Genomic DNA, 21390 nt, shown 5'->3' with positions numbered 1-21390 from the left:
GGTTATTGTTTGGGGTTTATTTTTGTGTACCTTGACCACAACAGTTAGCCGTATAATCATGGACGGACAGACTACAAACAACATTGAGGTACGATCAATCCTTGTTGCTTTACCAGAATCATCAGAACACTGAGTTGCCCTTTTTGCTTCATACTGAAGGTACAAACTAGAGAAGAACAGAGATGTTACTGGAAAATGTTATCTTTTTCAATCCATGATTTTAGGTGGAAAATTACTGCACAGGTGTTTGACTTTGCAAACTAGGATTTATTTCACTTCAGCAGAAATTGTTTGCACTATATATTTCACTGATGGAAAATTAGAATGTGATACAGAGCCCACAGAGTGCTTTGGAATACTGTTAACCTAAGTTGTCATTATGCCAAATTACTAAAAAAAAAAAAAAAAAGAAAGTTTAAATAGTCATTTCTGCTCTACCTGACTAATCATAGTTATTTATGTAATGCTGAGCTAAAAACCTTAGAATGCATCTAAAAAGAGTTTGAAGACCATGTTAAAAAATGAGGTAATTACATGGAATCTTACAGCCACTCTACCTAATATCAAATAAATTCCAGTTCTTAAACATCGGAAGTTCTTTGATGCCATATCAAATTGCATATAAATAAAACTAATTGTCGTGATCTTTTATTGAAATATGCTTGACAAGTAGCATTCAAATTTCCTAGCTAGTCAATAGTTATATTTTTTCAACATTTTCAGAGACTGTAAATTTGAGTTTCATACTTTCTCTAACAATATTTTCACACAATAAAAGCATTTCTTGTTTATGACATTTTCAGATCATACAAAGTAGATGTTACACAAAAACTCCTGTGTCAAGTAGTGGTATCTTCTACTGAAGAGCTGACGGTAGCTCCTATAGACACAAACTAGCTTTAAAAATACACAGTAAAATGCTACGACAGACATGCTCAAGACATTAACTTCTTGTTTTCTGACTGCGCCTTAAACCCTTTGCAGCTCTGCTTAAATTACCACAGAAGCTACTGTTACGACTCTACATACAAAGGAGCCCCCAAAGTCCTCTATAAGTTAGAGCAACAGACCTTGCAAGGTGCTTGGATTGCGGTGACCAGAAAATTGTTCTCACCTCCATGTCATTACGCTCACAGTGAAGCAGCCCCCGAGCATGTTTGTGTTCGGGATCTAATATATTGCCTTTCAATCAGAGCTGAGAGGCACTGAACACATAGACAGAACATGACGAGCAGGTCAGGAAAGCAATAAAGATTTTACAGAGCTGTCCAAGGTGCTAAATTTACTCAATAATGGGTTTGGCACCATAGTGTTAACCTCTCATTTACTACGAGTTTGAGGGACTAAATTGAAGTAGCTGACTTCATTTACCTTGAAATGTATATTTTATGACATTATGTAAGTAGATTGAAAGGGCACTGCAGTTTTAACAATTTAAAGGCTAGAGCATGTTTAAGATGATGCTTGAATATTTATTGTATATTGCACTTAAACTATATTGTATATTAAAATGCATTGATTAAATTTGTAAAAGGTATTATAAAAAAGGACAGCTAATATAAAAGATCTATGTCTTTTCAAATCCAATTGATACTGCATGTTACCACTGCAATGGTGATAGATAAACAGATAGATAGCTGGACAGAGCAGCAGACAGACATCAAAAAGTGAGTGAAACTCACGTTCCATAAAAAGAAATCTCTGCATAAGCTCAAGGTCTGTTATTCCAGATACTCCTTTGTTCACAGAAATTTTTCTTTGCCTTCATCTCGGAAGCCTAGATTTTCATAGCAGTAAGTGGGCATCATGTAAGGTCCTTCCAATTGAATATGCAAGTGGAAATATTTCCTGAGAGAGACAGAGTTTGACTAAAGCTAATATCTAATTTATGGGGGCATTTGTCAAGAAAGATCCACTCTTCTATTAATGCTAAAAGTCTGACAGCTTTCGGTTTAAAATAAAGGACTTTACAGCATTTAGTTAGAGCTAAAGTGAGGGTCTTCTTGTCTTGCATTTTATTTCAAATGAGCTTCATTTTATTTCTATAAAAATAACAACTGATCAAATATTGAAAAGAGGAAAGATTACTTTAGTGATTAAATATGATGCATCAGAACTCTGCCCTCCATGCAGCAACACACCACAGATCCAGAGGCCATTTTTCTTCCAAACTGAACCTGATTTTCTACTGAGGGATTTTTACTTTTTTAATTTTTGAAACAGGAATGTAATTAGATATTTAAATCAAATTTTTCTCTTGAAAATACTAAGGGATGTTTACATAAGCAGAAGAGGAGGCTGGGTAGTGAAGTCTGCTGCAACTTTGCATATTCCAAAATTACTGTAGGAAAGATTATATAAATCATACCAGAACAACTGTGCTTTTGAAGCACAAAGACTGAAATTCAGATTGAATCCACTTCTGACAGCAGGTACCTTGAACCAACATTACAGCAAATCTGCATGTGTCGTTTGTGGCATGCATTCCTTCAGAAGGAAGGAATTAAGATCACAAAACTTGCATTTCAAGTTTTAACATGACGAAAACATTTTGTGTCAAGTTTTATCATGATAAACACATTTTCTGCCAGCTTTAAAAAAGATGGGATATTTCTTCTGTTGACATCTTCTTACTTTTTATTCAGCAACTAGTGAAAAAAATCCCCTCTGTGTCCCAGAAGGGCTGTGAGTCTAGTGAGCTAAAGGGTATCTAGAATTACACTGAGTTATTTGGCTTAAGTAACTAAATTAGATAATGTTCAAGGTACTTGTTAAATCTAAATGAATTTTGTCAAGACGAAGCTGACCACAATATATAATACTCATCAGCCACATATTGTATTATTGAGACCACCCCAAAGGATTTATGTACTTGTGGAGGGCGTGGGGGGGAAGCTGTTCTAGCATACTCTGAGGCATTTATCTTATGTGTTGTCTAGATATCATATCACCTTCTAATGCTCTTTAGCATTGTAATACAAGAGAGAGCTCATTCATCTTCTGAAAGGGTACTTAGGGATGATGATGTCATTCATACTTCCTTGACTCTTATGTCTGACCTCCTGGCTCTGCCTTCTAACTTCCTACTCTCATGGCTACTTGCAAGAAAAAACCTCTTCTGCAGAGTCAAAATGTTGAACATCAGACTCCAGTTCCCTTCTTCACCTTGGTAAGGTCACATTCTGAAATTTCAAGTCAAAATAAAAATAATCTGTGCTCAAACTTCTCCTTTGTTTTTTAATGGGTGAAACTATAAATGCGCTAGTTAAGGATATGTGTGTTAGAACTAAGTTTTAAACTTAAAATTTGTCTATACATTATATTTTAAAAGATAAAGATAAAATTGTGAACACCTCTTTCAAGTGTGAAGGCAAAACCAACATTTTGGTAGAGAGCCATTTAAAAGGATGCCACAGATCTAAAGTGCCAGCCATCTAGCTCGGTATACAAGAGTTTCAGCCTGTCCAGAACCTCCCATCTCTCCAAATCTACACTGAGAACTGCATTATTGTATCATTTTCAGCAATTATAGTTTTATAAAGACTCATGAAAGCCATTCAAAATGTAAAGATCCCCCATTTACTGTAAAACTGAGGGAACTATGCCAGCCTAATGGGAAGTATAAAATAACAGGGCCAATTCACTAAGAAGATATTTGTACTCACACAAAGATGAAAACTTCTCTAGCAAACAAACAACTGAATTGTTTCCGTATATTATAATTGAATCATACTGAAGAAGTAAACACCATATAGACAGGAAGGCAAAATGAGAGAGAAAGACAACATACTTCACTTGAGGGGTAAAAAAAATAAGGTTCTGCTTACCGCTGCCTATAGGATGGAAGTGCACTGAATTCCTGTCACTGAATGTCAACGGCAATTTCCAGAAAATAAGTCTACAGTGGGAGCTAGAACCTTAGCTTTTCCAAGTCATTGTAGTCTCATCAGCCTCCACCCAAACTGAAAATCACAGCCTAAATCTACAGCACTAAAAACAGTCATGCATGACCTTACCACCTGCTCCACAATGAGCCAACCTTATAAATAAAATATAGAAAGCCTATATGAGGCAGCAGAAAGAACAAACACTGAAGTGCAAATGCGAGCAGGCATCTAGCCATAAACATTGAGAATCGATGATTAAAACTCCTCTTAACCACAAAGGTGATAAATGCATAGCAATAGGGAAAACACACCCTATTCAGTCCCCATTGCAAATACTGCTGACAAAAGAAGCAACAAAATTATGACAATCACCTGTAAGTCTGTCCTTGCAAGTCTCCCATCTTACCCCTATTATCCTCCTGTTAATATGGTGTACTTAGATACTAAAAAAAGTATCAGCCTCCTTTTTTAATCCACACCACTCATGCCGCTGGTCTTCATTTCCATAAATGATGGGCACATAACAATGGCAACAGAATTAGTAGCTAGCACATATGTGTACTCCATCTAGATATACAGTAGCATGGAATAAACTAGCATTAATATAGTTGCATTGGAATAAGTCTTTGAATAAACTGACATTTGAGAGTCTGGATGCTCCCACCATATTATCATCAACTGAAGCAGCTGGCAAGTAGTTTGAATGGTTTTGCTGCTAAAAGCTCTGGAGTTCTCTGCTAATGTTAGGTCTCTAAGTCCAAAGGAGAAGAGTGGGTGTGTGAGAGCAGATATGCAGAACTAAAATCACTCTGCCAGTGCTTAAATCACCTCTTTTAGGGACTTTATCCAATGGTGATTACACGACCCACACCGACGTCCCTCAGATAGCTGTAGAACTTTGATTCTTCTAAGTATTTTTACAGTATGTCTTGCCTCAGACTCCTAACTTTACCAGAAAAAGGCATTTATAGCTACCTGCAGGAACCCTTCAGGGTTGTCAAATTTTAACTTATGAGGACAATCTACCTTCCATGTACACAGAACATGGCTGGTAGATATTACTACATTGTACTCATATCTATTCACATCCTACAACACATCAACTGGTAGCGGGTAGATGTCAGTCATATTTGGGAGTCACTAACACTGTCATGAAGAAATCGACACTGTGGTAATTCTCTGGCATCTTCTACAGCATTTCCCACAGGCTACCTTGCAAGCTCACACCGTGAGGATCTAAGGACAGATCCCACAGTTTGAAACATAGTGAGATCACGAAAGGAAACACATTTTTCATGCTGTACAAAAGACTGCAGTATTTATCCCAGCATGTAAAGACCAGTTCTTCTGCACGTATTTTTCCTTAGTTATGCAATCCCACCTTTCATACTATGATCAGTTTGTCGGATCCAGTGAATCAGAAAACAAAATAAATGAGAGATACAAACTAGATCATGAATGGGTAAGTCCACATAAACTCAACTCAATGGCTAGCAAAAAATTCTTCACCAACTTCCTTTACAGAAATTCCTCCATCCCACCAGTTTACAGTGACTCATACTATACCCATCTATCTAGACAACAAAAAGGTTATTCCTGATTTATCCATGAACATATGAACAAACAAATGATAACATTAGATTCTTTTCTTCTATCTGACCTCAAAGGTTTGCCACAATGACCTAAAAGCACATTTTGTGCATTAAATTCTCCTTATGTGCCATAGCTACCTTCAGTCCCTGGGCAAAATATATAGAGACATGTACAAAACAATCTTAGATAGGAACCTCAGGCATCTCTCTTTGAAAATTTACCCCAAACTATTTGTACTAGCATCTAGAGTACTTTGAAGCAGATGTTCATTATTGAGATTAATGAGCTTTTACGTTTGGGTTTGGTGGGGGTTTTTTTTGGTTTGGCATATGTAAGATTTTCTGATAGCTCTTCCTCTGCTCTTCATAGTATTAACATTCCTATTTCTTGAAAACAGCTGCAGATGAGAGTTGCAAGAAAAAAAAAAGAAAAAAAAGAAGAGTTATTACTCAAAGTCTTCTCCTGACCATTTTATACCCATATATTTTTGGAAAGTTGTCAAAGTCCCCTTATGGAAGAAGAAGAATGTTTTGAATTATTTGAAGGGTCTGGACTTAAGTAAACTCAAAAAGAATTTGGAAAAATGAACAGAGACACTAAATTCTGAGACCGTTGTTCAAAGATACTGCACAGGCTGTTTTAGAAGCTTTATTCTGCAGATCATATCATTGTGCCCATTAGAAGAATTCCCTGGAATACTTAGGATTTAAAAAAAAAAAAAAAGATTAAATGTGGCTTGTGATTTTGTGTGTGGCACAATGTAGATATCCAATTATGTATTTGTAAGAGTGAAAAACATTTTACTCAGCAAGTAGACAGGCTGATATCTATTTTCCATCATTTATATACACAAAGACTTTCCAACACAAGTCCAGTTGTATCACTTTCAAATTGTTCTCCCATTAGGCCAAATCTAGACTGTATTTGGTGGCATAATTCACTTGACTGCATTTAAATCTGTAGAGATATAAAATTATGTTTGGTATTGCAAAGCAAGAATGTCTACTGAGTTAAATCAGCAGAGATATCTAGCACTTAAAGTGTAAATTGTACATATGTGTTTTGTCTGTTTAATTTTCAGAGTTGGTCTTTATTAACGCTTTTACTCATATAAATATCTAAGTATGCCAAACCAGCTGTTTTCTGTAAAAAACAAGTGTTCACCTATATGCAATTAAAGACCTACCAGGATTTTCTTCTAATGAAGGGGAAAAAAACCCAACAAACCAGAACAAAACAAAAAAAACCCCAGCATATCATTAAGATCTGTGAAACTGTCCCTTTGTTGGATTGTACGCTTCAGGTAGGAAGTGTTAGTAGAAATTGAGAGTTCGGGTTACTTTTAATAGCAGGAGGAAAACTGAAAAATAAGATGCATTGAAATTCTGACCTACAATGATATTCCACTATGTTCTGTGGAGAGTGAGTGCATAAAAACGTTGAAATAGAGACTGGAATAATGTTGGTAGGTTTTAGTATTACAGTTAAAACACTGCTCAGTCATAACCCCTACAAATGACTACTTTCACTTACATTTTATCATCGGTATAATTAAAAGAAGTCTCTTGAAAGGGGCATTCTCATTACAACGAAGGACCACTTCAGACCCAATTGAAATGAAAAGACAGACCATAGATTACGTGTAGATACCAAGTGGTAATTTCTAGGGAAGCATAAAATGCCAAATGTGTAACAACTATATTTTATAACTATGTGTTCAAAGGACTTAGAGTATTTTATTGTACAAAGAGGCTTTGGCTCAGAAAGACTACTTCAATGAAGTGCTTCCTAGCATATATTCTGAAAAATTTTCAACTGGCTTATCAGAAACAAAAGATATTTTGTTCCTCATACAATTATTTTTAATTTACAGCTTTAAAAATTCAGCTGAAATTATCCAAAGGAAGTATAAATGTTGAATAACCACGTATTTAAGAAATTAAATTTATCCAACATTTCACAGAGATAACACTATCTTTCTGTGTGCACCTCCACAATGTAAAAGCAGGCACACCATTTTACACAATCTAGGGTTCCTTTTTGGTGGTGAGTGAAAAGACTACCACTGTCACTATGCCAACATATTTTATGGAAGTGCTTCAAAACTCGCCACTGGTTTTTCAAAATACATCAGTATTTTGGTAACTTTTTCAATCATCAAAAACTCTTAGCTCTCATGATAGTTTAAAGCTGAAAAAAAATGAAAGAAAAATCAGATTATCAATATATTATTATTATTTCTTTCCTGTTTATTAAAAAAATACTTTTACACACATTTTATTTGTCAGAAGCTCACATTTGGAAAAATTAAGCACCTCTAACTGTAAAATGTTAGGACTTCAAGAGACAAGATGCAATGTCCAGAAGAAATTATGAATATAGCATTATTAGTAAAGACACTTAGGTCATCCTAAAAACCAAAATTAACAGAGACAAATTCCAAAATTTCTGTATCTTAGATGTCCCATGTGTTTACATACACGAGGCACTGGTTTAAAAAATGCTCTTGTGTTTTGTTTTCATTCTCCTCTCGACAAGTGTATAATTTGTCATCTATAGTCACAAATATATTCCGAAACATTCTTTAAAATAGATCCAAAATGCATATCCGTGTTTATACAAGTAGCATGAGACTGTATGCTATTGTACTTAGAGGACATTTCAGTCCAGTTGAGTTATATCAACATAAGTTACATGATTGACTTTTACAACAGAAAGAAAAGGTTGTACTCAAACAACAGTTATTGCCTCAATGGAAGAAAAATCAATGAAAGTAAAATGAACAAGAGATTTTGTCTGAGTTGCAGTTAATACTACTGAAGAGCTATGGATATTAGAAGGTCAACAAATAAATTAGTCCAAGTGTTATGAAATGAATGATTTGGCTTATAATTGTATTGAGTGCAAATTGTTCACTGCCTATTAGACCAAGTAATTTTTAACCATGGTGCCTCAATTACTGTTCCATAAGCAATAATATAGTTGTAAGAGCCACTGGTTCGATCGAGTGACCTATGAGACACACCAGGACAGCTGACTTTGCTATGATGGATCACTGAGCCTGATCTCCAAATGGTGCCAAACCTTCCCTTCCCGTGAGGAGATCTCATAAAAGAAACATTACTGCTTGATTCATTTTACCAAAATGTTTGAGTTTTCAAGTGTCAGCAGTTGAGTAGAGATTGTGAAGCTCTGTATTTCTTAGAAGAATTACGACAACAGGCATCCTATTGCTTCCAGCACTCTCTGCTAAATGGCATCATGATGGTTAGGAGGATGCTTTTTCTGCTACTCAATTGGACTGTGTTGTGAGAAATACACGGCAATCATATTTTACATCACCACGTAAACCACTGCATAACACCTAAAAGTAGGCTAGAAATGGAAACTGTAGGTGAGATTATAGACATTACTTCACACTTCTGCAATGCCCTGCATTCAAAGATCTCAAAGCACCACTTTAATGGGAACAAATTAAACTTCACAACATACTTTCTAGGAAAATATTCTCTCCCCCATCTTCATCAGAGACAGCCTTAAAGCATAGCAGTTTGGCTGAAGTCACAATGGTCTATGGTTACAACCAGGGCAAGTTTTGTAGGGTGAGGTAATATCTTTTATTAGACCCCCTGATACGGGCGAGAAAAGGAACAGTCGGCACGCAGGAAGCAAGGCTTGGGCACCCAGAAGCTTGTCTGGTTTTTTTCCAGTTGTATCAGTTAGTCTAATATAAGATACTACCACTCCCTACAAATCCTGATAGCCTTAAAGAGGGAAAAGAAATTAATCTGATATTGCTTTCATGCTATGAAGTAACAGACATGGCGCTTCATGAGGAGGAAAGGCAGCAGCTGCGTTTTCCCATTGCTCCTGAGGGCACGGTGTTCCCTGAGAGCCAGGACTCGAAATATGGCAATAAAGGTCTCACCACAGTCCCCACAGGACTGGGCCTTAAAGGACTGTAACTGCGCAGCAACTACGCATATCTGTTCTCTGCCTATATACAAAAGAAACTGAAGATGTAAGTGCAAATCCTGAATTATCAAATAATCTGTGCAGAAGAAACCACAACAATAAAAGGCTAATTAGAATAGATTGTACCACATACAACCAAATCCTGTTTATTTTGTCACTCTGCTATATTTTTGATAAATCACTACATTCAAACAGTCTATTGGGAGGGTGATTTTCCATTTCATCTCTCCATTGAGCAAAAATGTGCCATGTGACTGGAGTCTGAATTTCAATTTCACTAGCATACAGTTGAACTGAATATTATTTGGCACAATACAGTGTACAACTGAGCCACTAAATGGCTGATTTACTAAATTATTATTAGATGAGCTCTTGCTGTTCGAAGTGAAAGTGCAGTCACTGTCTCTCTTCATGGTGTGTTCAAATTGTTCTGTGTTTAAATATTCAGCATGAGGCTAATGTGAACTGATGAACTGAGACTACAAACATTCACTTTCAATACAGACAGAGAGACAGAGATGCAACATATCATGTGGCCTGCGGAGGTGAAAATGATTTATATTTAAGGATGGGGCTGCCTACTTCCATTACTATAAGATATTCTTAATTAGCTTTGCATTTGATTCAGGAGTTTGGAAATGTAGCTAAAAAACAGCTCCAAAACAGAACCAGCTGTGTAGCTATGGTGGCTTCAGAATCCCGGCGAATTGGTACTTGAGCCCGGGTCTCTGTCACTAAAGTGCATGAGCTGCCATCGCAGTTTCATACTTTACTGCCTTTAGTATTTGAGTTGCAACTTAAAAGTATCACCTGCAGTTCCAACCTCAGCATCAGAAATCCTAGGAAATGTAGAGGACTGACCATGTTGTGTAATTCTCTGACTTTTTGAGGTGGGGGGAGATGGGGAAAAAGGAAAAAAAAAATTTTTTTCTAAAAGGTTAAAAAAAAAAAGAAACAATTTCTTTACTGCCACCTGCTGGAGTTGACAATAACCCTTTGTCATACTAAAAGAACAAGCATCTTCACTTAGAGGACAGTTACGGCAAGCATTTAAAATACTGTGATCCCAGACACTTACAGTAGATTAGAATTTTTTATTGGTGCTGTGTTGCCATAACAACATAAAGACAGCAGATGACTTAAGCTAAGCTTGCAAAGCAAAAGGCTGCTCATCTGGCAGTTAAAATGAATACAGTTCACTTCACAAGTTCCCCATATGGACCCTTAGTGTATGGTAATGAGGATACCATATGGTGGGAGAAAATGCACAGAGAACAATTGTGCTCTACTGGATGAGTGAAGTGAGCAGGAAGTTATGAGGAAACGCAGGAGAGAGATTTGTGCGTGTGCTCTCTAACTCAAGGGTTTCTTTCAGAGGGGGGTTCTCTCTCTTCTTAATCTTCTTCTTAATATATACATGCATAGAAATGACAGAGAAACATATTGTACATTTTGCAACATCATTCATCATAAACTGTCAGGTGTGTTTGTAAATCAGCTTGGTAAGATCTTATAAATTTGTTATTCTTAAAAGGTAAAAGTGCTAAGTTTTTAGACAAAGTGCAGGAAAATTTAAGCACTTCTGACAAGTAGAAACATTAGTGGTAATCATTTTAAAAATGCTTGCATCTTTCTGCCTGCATGTTTAGCTGTAAATAATGCCGCAATGAATAAAAGCTTTAAAAAGGGGAGGGGAGGATGAAACGGAATAAATATTTCTTATTTTATTTCCAAAAGGATAAAAAGTAATAGTTGATCAGAACCATATGCATGCAAGATTCTGCTGTAAATGTACATATGCTATACAGTACGCTGTACTAACCAGATCCTAAACCTGGTAAGACAGCTTGCTAAAGGCTGCAAAGTCAATTTTGTACTACACATGCTTCATAAAAGATGAATATAAATGCATTAGTTAGACACGGTGAGCTAAATTAGAAGGTCAGGCAGGGCTGGAAGGGCTGAAATATCACACAACCAATGACTGTAATTACTCTTTTTTTAAGTCTATTAAGTGGTGTTGTTCTATCAAGGCTCAGGGGTATAGGACATGAAGTACAAGATAAAGTAATGTGTATTTATTACTCCCACGGGATCAATTTACTAGATATTTTCAGCTCCATGGAGCAAAATACACAAATGCAGCCTTTGTTACTTTCTTCAAACTGTGGCTTTTTCCTTCAAAAGCTCTGCTCCTCAAAGGGACCGTGTTTACCTGTTTGGTATCTTCCTGCCACCTTCCCTTAATTGTTGGATTTAAAAACAATAACAATAAGGACACAGGAGTAGAGAAATGTGGGGATCCCTCTTACAGGATGTTCAAACAAGTGGTTTGAGTTGCTCAGATGGAATGTGCAGAGGAGAAAATCCAATCCCAGGCATGATTTTTACCCCAAGGCAAAACAGAAATCAGGAATGGAGAATGGCGCAGAGCTCCTTGTCATCATGTTAGCCCTGATCTATTAAAAGTTTTGTCATAGATTCTAAATTACACCATCTGCTGTAATCATTTGCTGAGTAAATGCTGACCCACTTATAAAGAAAACTCACTGAAATGTGTATGCACACTGTTGACCTTCAGAAAGGAAAGGGCTCCTTGCCAGCCACTTGTACGTGGCTCTACCCTTCAGTGAGCAGCGTGGCTCTGTCTCTTCGCTCTCCTTTCAGACTCACTGCATGTTCCCAGACATGCCTCTGACATGCACCACCCCATAAGGGTGATACTTCCACAGTAGCCTCACGCATCTTGGTCGTCTTCTTCCCAATAGCTTTGAAACTCTCTCTCTGAATATTTTCAGTAGGACAAATTGAAAACCAAAACCCCCAAAACCCAAACAAGACCCTCAACCAACTAAATGCCCAAATTGTTAGGAAATGAAAAAAACCCAACTGTTAAGGGTTCAATACCAACCTTAACTCTGATCTTGCATTCCTACGAATTTTACAGTACAGCATAGAAACCGCCAAGCACATCTCACGCCCTCCTTGCTATACAGATGAACTCCAACAGCTCCTCTTCACATGCTCCCTCTTCCTGCCCATACTTAGTATAAAAGTTTTCTAACAACCTTCCTGGTGGAAAAAAAACCCAAACATGCATTTTCTTAGCTGAAAATTACTAACTTAGGTTAAAATACAGTCTCTTGAGTTAGCAGATGGAGATCCATTCTGGCATTTCCATTGGGTCTGTCTGAAGCAGCAAAGCTGAGTTTCCTTGTCTTCATTGCTATTTTAACCTCCGCTAGCAAGCCTGGGCCAACCCACCCACATTTAGAGACAACCTTTATTTGCAATATAAACAATACCCATGTCACAATGGATAAAGGGCAGGTCTGTGGGATTTCATATGGGAAAAGACAACTGCTTTTGCCAGCCACTGGTTCTGAATAACCACCTGTCTTCTATTAGTGTCCTAAACGAGGAGGTGGGATATGTCTTGGGGGGGTCTAATGACTGACCAGAGAAAAGGAGCTGAAGGGAAGGTGAAGCCTGGTTACGTGTGCTCTCCGCTCAGCAGGGAGGCCTTTGTGTGCTAGAGAGAGAGGCAGGCTCCACTTTCATCCACATGAAGAGAAACCAGAAGTAAAGGTGCCTTTCCGGAGGGCTAAGGGGTCTCCTAGGGAGAGCATTTAAGCAACAGACTGGGAGGGAGAGGATGTCAGATCATGGAGCGGGTCGATGCAATGACTTGCTTCTCAAACACAGAGTGAACAATCGTGCGCTTAATTTAAATACAAGTGATGAGTTGTAAGAGCGGTGAAAACGGCAAATAAATTCTAGGAAATTGCATATAAAGAGGAATCATTGTTATTAAATCATTTAGGATGAATGTGTTTCAAATCTAGCTCACAGTTGAAACTGTTTTACAGCTATAGCTGTGGAGTTTTAACAAAATTGCAGAATCTCAACGTATCTGCCAGGGATTTATTTTAAGGGTTGTAGGGTAGTTACATGAATGAACCTCAATAGACTCAACATGTCGTTGTGATCTGAACTCTAGTGATTTCCATTACAGTTATGCATGCAAGAACCAACAACACATGTGTATTTGTGCGCACATATGCAAACATATGAGACTGGGAAATTGCACACACACGTGCAGGCTTATTCCCCAGCTCCACAGGCAGGCTTTCTACAGACTGCTCCTATAGGATGACGATACGATTTCTTAACATTAGCATCATGGTATTTCTTTTCACTTCTCCCCAGAGATCTCTTGTTTCCTCTGATCTGCCTCCTGTCTGTATTAGAAAGGAAAGACTATACCGCCCAGCACATTCCTGGTACTTGATCTCACTCCAAGCTTTGGGTGCTAATCCCACCATCTTTGTACTCCCTGTCTCTCCTCTTGGTGCATGTGTTTGTGCGTGTGTGCGTGTATGTACAGACATGCACATCTGCTCGTGACAACCCTACACTGGCTGCTTTCCCTGATCTGCTCTGTACAAGAAGGGAACAGGACTCTGGCCTATAGCTGGCTCCATAGCCCAGCTGCCAACATCAGCTCCCACGTTTTTCTCCAGAAACTTTATATTGCATTTCTACTTTAAATGCATTTCTACTCCAACTGTCAGTCTAACAGTCCAAAGACCCCAGTTCCCAGGTGCTCCTGTTCTTCTCACTATGGGAGGACATTCTCCACTGGAATTTGGCTACTGAAGCACTGGGAGACAGAAAAAAAATTCAAAATCTGCCTTTTTTCTTTGCCTACTTCCAGCAGATAGCTGGAATATTTAAAAAAAATAATCCCAAGCATGAACAACGAGCACTTCTGAAAATATTGGTTGTAAACTAGTGGAGATCAAACTCCTCAAATAGTCTCAATGGTTTTAGAAATGCCTGTTGACACAGACATGGCTGTTAACTCCTCAGCTCTGGAGGGCAGAGCATGTGCTAACCCTCACTTGATGGCCTCAACAATTCTCCTTGACTGCAGGGATAAGTAAGTCACACAGCAGAATGCTCTTGTTGGTCCATGGGAAGGCCTGCATGCCCTTATGAACACAAAAATTATAACCAGTTCTCTTTCTTGAAAGATCTCTAATTCATCAGTAATGTTTAAATGGAATAATGGCCACAGACCCTAGCAGCAATTATAGAAATGGGGGGGTAGGGGGTGTATTTATTTAATGCATAAGTACAAGCTTTTTAATGAACAGAAGCAATGATACACTGGCAGGACAATGAGGAAAATGGAAGAAAGAATAGATATTGAAAGCTTTGAGCACTGCTCTCTTCTCTGCTGTCTCGCTCTGTCTCTCTCACACATTTGCCCTCTCTGCCCGTGGTTCCACTGTGGAAGCCATATGGCTTCCAACTCTCTTCTAAGTAGCCACTGAGAATTGTCTATAGTGGAATACTGCCAAAGCCCTTCCTGGTTTAATGACATGGGGAAGAGCGCTGTGCAGTACTCGCCCAGCACAGAGACTCACTGCGTCCTTGATTATGATCCTGGAGCCAGCAAGCGATGCTGGGAATTGAACCATCAGTGCCTCAAATACAGAAGTCGACATGTGCCAACCCCTGCTGCATTCAGCCTCTGTGCGTGGCATATTAATGAGTCTTGAACTTGAGGTCCAACCTTCAAGCTTGCACAGAAGGAATTACCCAAAGACAAAAAAAAAAGGTCCTCTTCGTTCTGTTTCCTTCTAACTCTGCATAGTGATACTAGTTTCTCCACTGAGTTTGTTCAGTCCTAAGGCAGTAACTTTTTTTTTTAGGCCATCACATCATACCTCTGGATACACAGCCACAATTTCCCTTGATTTAAAGATTTGAAAAAATAGCTTGAAAAGATACTCAGAACAAACACATTAAGCCAAGAGGGTGTATGAGGGGACAGATGACTCAGTACTAACCCTCATTTTCATACCCTATCCATAAATACCTGCTAAATATTGGAGTCAGGATATGGAGTTAGATGGAGCTTTATTCTGCCTGTTTTTATGTCCCGTGACACTAGATAGCAGGAACGTGTGGTTATCAGTTGGTAACAGCCTCAGCCTAAATGGGAAAGAGGAGGGTGTCCAGCCTGACGGCTGCATTCCCATACCAGCACAGAAGAGCATTGCTGGGGACTCCCTCAGTGCTGTGGGGGTCAGAAAGGGAGCCCAATACCTGTGGAAGTTGGTGATGCACTACAACCCCCAGCTGCATATCCCAATTCGGAATTGCTTAGTCTTGTTTTACTTGAATTTCCTGATTTAGAGGAAAGCCATGGCCATCTACTAGTCAGCTGGAACATTGGGTTCAGGGAAGTTCTGTAGTGTTTCTTTTGGGCCTCGCAAATGCCTGGTGCATAGTGAAGGCTGGTCTTTTATTTTCTGAGAAACAATTTTTCTCCACATGCACATTGGCAGCAGAGGCATGATACAGATGAAAGAGCCCCTACAGAAGGATGCTGTCTTTCTTTGGAAAGGGTTGCACCTCTGGAGGGAAATTTGACGACCTATGAAAGCTGTGTCCTACTGCAAATCTCTCCAAAAGTCAGAGAAAGGGACAGCTTGTAGAAGGTGAACAGAGCCAATGTAAAATGTAACTCTCCAGGACAGCATGTTTCTTTGGTGGTAAGAGGGAAGGACAACACATCATCGACCCCGCAACCACAGTCTACAGCCTTCCTAGGCAAAGATAAAAGACGTAACAAGCCTGTAAAAAAATCACATACTGAATTTTGTTTCTGTCAAGAAATAAAAGAAAGTAAGTTACAGTGCTTATGAAATCTTCTAACCTTTGAAACACTTTAGAAATTTAACTAATCAAAGCCCACAACAATCCCTGATGAAAGCCTGCTGACAGCTCAGGAAGCTACAGAAGAAAGGTCACAAGATTTACCCAGTCACAAAGGCTATACTGGACGTGCATTATTTCAGGGATCTGGCCTAAGGCATCAAAGCCCAGTCTGTTCTATGTCTCAGGTCTGCAAATTCACATCTTCCTTTCCATAAGTCAAAGGTGGTGTTCTTCAAATACACACTCTTGGCCTATTTGACTCCCCAACTCACTCACTCACTAACAGCCATGATGCTAGAGCAGATAAAACACATGGTGGCAGTTGGTCACATACAGTGACTCCAGCTCATGCATGCTATTGCTCAGTGTTCCTGTGGCAACTGCACCTCTTTCTCCAGTATATCACAAAACCCACCACAAATTCTCGCCAGAGAAAGTACAGTATGGCAAGGTAGCAAGAACAGATCTGAGTGCAGACCCAGACAGCCTTTTCACAGTACAAGACAGAACTACTAGAAGCCTATGCAAACTATTCGTTTTCTTCCTCAGCTTTTACTTGACAGAAATCAAAAAAAAACCTCCCACTAATTTTGATGGGAACAAACATCAAATCACTTCACTATGCATTGCTGTAATTATTTCAGCAATCCTGAAATAAAGCAGCATATAATAATTATTATCCTAAAGCAATACATGGTGCAGCAGCAGTGGACTCACATTCCCTGAAGATCCAAATAACTTAATTTTATCAATGGTCAAGTTCTCAAAATTATAATGGCAAGTACTACGGTGATACCAAAACCAAGAAGCGTCATTCTTCTATGAATAAGCCGCTCAGGTTCCAAAATACCAACCCAAAATATGTTCTTTGTTAAGTCTTTCAGAACACAGAGTAAGATGTGCTTTTAAGAAAGGCAAGAGCTGTTTGAGTTAGCTGTGACTCAGAAAGTCCAAGAAGTCTCATAAGCCTACAATGAAAGTTGCTGACTGGGCTTCATTGGTCATGTCTCTCTTTCAACTTATCTGGGTTGGGGACCAAACTGGGACCATTACATTGAGAGAGTCCTGCACTCTCAGACAAAAACATGCAGTAACCAGCTTTACCATATTTAATAAAACAACAAACTTTGTGCTGACCTTTGGCAAGCGTTCGGGGTCACCAGGGTGCCGGGGGATAACCTTCTGTAACCTTTGGAAACCATAGTCAATGGTGGGTTCGTTCAGAGCTGAAACAACAACAAACATCGTGATGTGACAAACGCATAGCAAGCAGGCTCCATTGCACTGTAACAATTGGCAACGCATTGCAAGACCGAGGAAAGATCACAGCAAAATCCCCTTTTACTGAAATCAGCACGGACTATGAAGTCTTGGTTCAAACGCTGTTTGAGGTTGGTTCTGAGGCTTTGGTTCAAACCACAATGCAAACCTTCCCACTTGAGCTTCTAAAACAAGGTTGCTGGAAAATTTGGGGATGTTGCATACATCTTCCAAATAGGAAGCAATTATTATCTCTGAAAGCCGCCATGAAATTAATTGGATAAATACTTTGCACCCCATCTTTCATGTTGGTTTTTTTTCCTGCTTTGATATTATGAGAAAGGTCCTTTGTGATCGGAAGACAAAAGAAGTAACTATTAGGGCGTCTCTCTTCTTCCAGATTCTATTATACATTTAATATGCTCCATGTGCAATGATCACATATAATTTTGTTGTGAACTACAGGCACTTGTCTTGGCAGAGGCTTTACTCATTGACACTGACTTCAGCAGCCCAGCTCAGGCCTCAATCAGCACTAAACTGATCCTAAAGACTTAATGAATCAAAAAAAAAAAAAAAAAAAAAAAATCTATGTTTTTAGTTCATCTTTCCCCAGTCCTTGTCTAATAAAATGGAGGAGAGAAATGGTAGAAGTGTAACACTTTAATCTTCATGAAAATGCTGGTCTGCCTGCACTAATCAAAGCTCTGATTGTGCCAAGCCTTTAAGCACATGCTTATCTGTAAGCACATACTTAAACCCATTTGCTTTCACCAAAGCAAATTTGAGCATATTATGTTTTTATATGATTGCCTATAATTACAGGGGACTGCACTGAATGACCTTCTAGCTATATTTCCAGTCATATGATCACTTTAAAACTCAGATGTTAGTGAGACTTCAACATGTGCTTAAAATTTCCTAAGTGCTTTGGTGAACTGGAACAACAGTCAAGCATTCTCAGGCATCTCTAAACAACAGCGCATCTTGACTTTCCCATGCCAATAGAGATGACGAAATTTTTCACAGCAGTTTGATTGCAATTTTTTTGAGTTAAATGAAAAAAAAAAATTCCAATATTGATTTTTATATTTTCAGCCTTTTTTTTTTTGGTGGACAGGAAATCTGATTTTTTTTTTTTCTTTTTTTGGTCACTTTAAAGTTTTTCTTATTTTGTTTTAGCTTATTAATAACAAAAAAATTATTTCTTGCACACAATCTGCTACTAAATTATGAATATATCTTGTACCTTTATGATGGTTTTGTTATGAGCTTTACTATGTGGGTAGAATGATGCCATCTGATTCTTGCAAAGAGATTTATCATCAAACTATATCTTCCAGTCTCACTTGTCTAAGCACTCTCATGTAGCTCAATGATGCTTATCCCACAGCAAGTTACACAACTCCATCAGTCTGATCAACATGGCACAATTTGTCCATACTTCCACTTTTTAAGTGAAGAGAACATTTTTTTAATACTCCTAATGTTAAAGATCTTTAGCCAGACCACATTGTTGTCATGAAAGCAGTATCTAATCCCTGGCTTATTTTTAATTAATTGGTGTTCCATAAACAATCCCACAAAACAGTCCAGTTTTTAAAGAAACTGTTCCATTTAAATTACTATTTTCAAACCACATTTCCACAGCAGATGGTTCTACTGGCAACCAAAGGGTCAGATTTTTATATCCTCCTGGGCCTTCAGCACATCCCAACTCCGTAAGCTGGCCCAGCGATGCTACTGCAAATTGAGGCAGAAGGAAGGTGCTGTAGGGGAATCACACAGTCCAGCAGAATCTCAGCATTTCTCTCGTATCACAAAGGAATCTTCTGAGCATATCCTGAAATTACTGTTACATTATTATCGTAACACCAAACTAGAAATCTTTCAGGATTTTACTTTCTGGGCTATTGTCAGAAGGTTTTTTTTGCCCCAGAGATCATGACATCCCTCTAGTCTCCTTGGTTTTTTTCATGCACTTCCCTTCATCAGGAATATCTAAATTTGATCTTTTATTTATATTCAGGTGATTGTATGGAAGGAGTGAGAATAAGGCTTTTCCCCTGCTTGTGCCCTTTTTGGTTTTTGGATGGTTGGGCCTTTTTTCCACGTTTCCTTTCACACCCTGGCCACATGCTGTCCACTCTGTTGTGTAGTTTTTCAGAAAATACAGTACCTGGGTTTGTAAACCCCCGGTTTCATTACCTTTGAGTTTCCTTACATGGCTTCTTGTCATGGACCCGTTTAGTTTAGACCTTCTTCAAATTTTACAATACATTAATTTACTGCTATTTATATTTATTATAAAAAATAGCTGTTCTCTGAGAAGATTAAAAAAACCCTACAGTTCTAATTTACATTTCTTTTGCAAATATGTTAGAAGATTTTAGCGTGGTTCTGTCAAATGTATTTCTTCTCTAATTCAGTCTAGTTTATGGCCATTTTCCCTTTACATCCTTTGGGAAAGTAGTTACTAAATTCTGCAATATTATAAATGGAGGCCAGTTCTGAAATCCCCCCAGAGATAGCAGTCATTTTCTCGTATCTTCCCACACATTCAACACATTTGAAATCCACAGAGTATTTCCTGTGAGTATTTTCTGAACTAAATGACCAAAAAAAATGTTAATTTTATGGTCCAATCTCACAAGGCATCAAGCATCCTCTGAGAGATACTGAAAACTTTCTGCTTCAAATAGCTTCAGCTTTACTTTAGTGGTGGGGAGAGGCTGCACACAGCAATTTGCAGGATTGGGTCCTAAAGTGTAGTTGTCAAATATCACTCATTAGTCTATAACCGTTCAACCCTTTCAGTCTTAGATAAAATGAAAAGAAGAAATCTTTAGCTGCCTGAACATCTAACCACAGATTGGATGGTATCAGCCCTCCATTCTTCAGTGCATTCAGAATCCAAGTCGAATGTAATTTGTCTCAAAGAAAGAGCCCTGTTTAAATATTTAACCCCACCTTCAGTGTTACGGCCACACCAGTTCCTGTGTCAGTAGCTGCCAAAACTCCAAAGAAAAGGTGAAATTCTGATCTCCTAGCATTGTAGAAGAGCCAGTGCTCAGGCCACCATTAGTGGCAGCTAATGTACGAGGTCAGATACCAACTCCTTGCAAGGTTTTGCCTCTGTCCCCAGGGCGTGCGAGCTTGCTCTCTGCCTTTGAAGTCCATTCACAATAACGCATTTCCCAGTGCTCTAATTCAAAGAAAGTTGTCTTTTTCCATGATTGGGAAAAAAAAAATCAATAAGAAATACAAACTCTCTATTTGTGTTCTTGACATCCATACATTAAAAACAAGCTAACACATAGTGTACTTAAAATGCATTCCCATTACCCTAAATTTTAAAAGTACTATTGAAAGTACTACTAACTTTAAAAAACTGTACTAAATTCAAATAGGTCCCAAGGCTAATGGCAGCAATTTGTATACCAACCCAAACTGACTGGCCCACTTTTCAAAATACAGGTATGATAATCTTGTGGTTTTAAAAGGACATTTAAATTGAAAGACTGTGAATTTAGTACATAATTATACCAATAGAACCCTTTAACTTGTCAACTTGTAAATCTAAAAGGCTATCAATCATTTCTAAAGAGGAAATAAACCTTAAAATTCTTTGATTGACAGTGCTTACTTTTTATGTGAAAAAAAAAAGGAGTAAAGTGGCCAGAAATCCATTTACAAAAGTACATTGTTTTACATAGGTGAGTAAAAAGCCAATAATTACACCTCCAAAAGACATATAAATCAAAGTAAGTACTTTCCCCTCACTTACATATTTTAAGTTGCAGTAAACTTCAGGTAACTTTTTATTAAAATACTTTTCCAAATGCAAAGCTTATTGAAGCCATTAATAGAGTAGCATTTTCATTTAAGCTAATATAATCATTTTTGCAAATACAAGATTTAAGCCATTTTTCTCCTTCCAAAC

The 21390-nt window shown here is 38.1% G+C and overlaps 1 protein-coding gene across 9 annotated transcripts in view; it reads right to left on the bottom strand.

Annotated features, from left to right (window-relative positions):
* The window catches only part of EBF1 (EBF transcription factor 1), a 284529-nt gene that overhangs the window by 17405 nt on the left and 245734 nt on the right, over window positions 1-21390 (bottom strand). For all 9 annotated transcript variants that reach the window (XM_069772891.1, XM_069772892.1, XM_069772889.1 and 6 more), the window contains exon 11: window positions 17325-17413. In XM_069772891.1, coding sequence (XP_069628992.1) covers window positions 17325-17413 — 89 coding nt within the window. The remainder of the gene's footprint in view (window positions 1-17324; window positions 17414-21390) is intronic.

The sequence above is a fragment of the Haliaeetus albicilla genome, chromosome 27, assembly GCF_947461875.1.
Source record: "Haliaeetus albicilla chromosome 27, bHalAlb1.1, whole genome shotgun sequence".
Taxonomy (NCBI): Eukaryota; Metazoa; Chordata; class Aves; order Accipitriformes; family Accipitridae; genus Haliaeetus; species Haliaeetus albicilla.
This window is presented reverse-complemented; position numbering and strand designations above follow the sequence as displayed.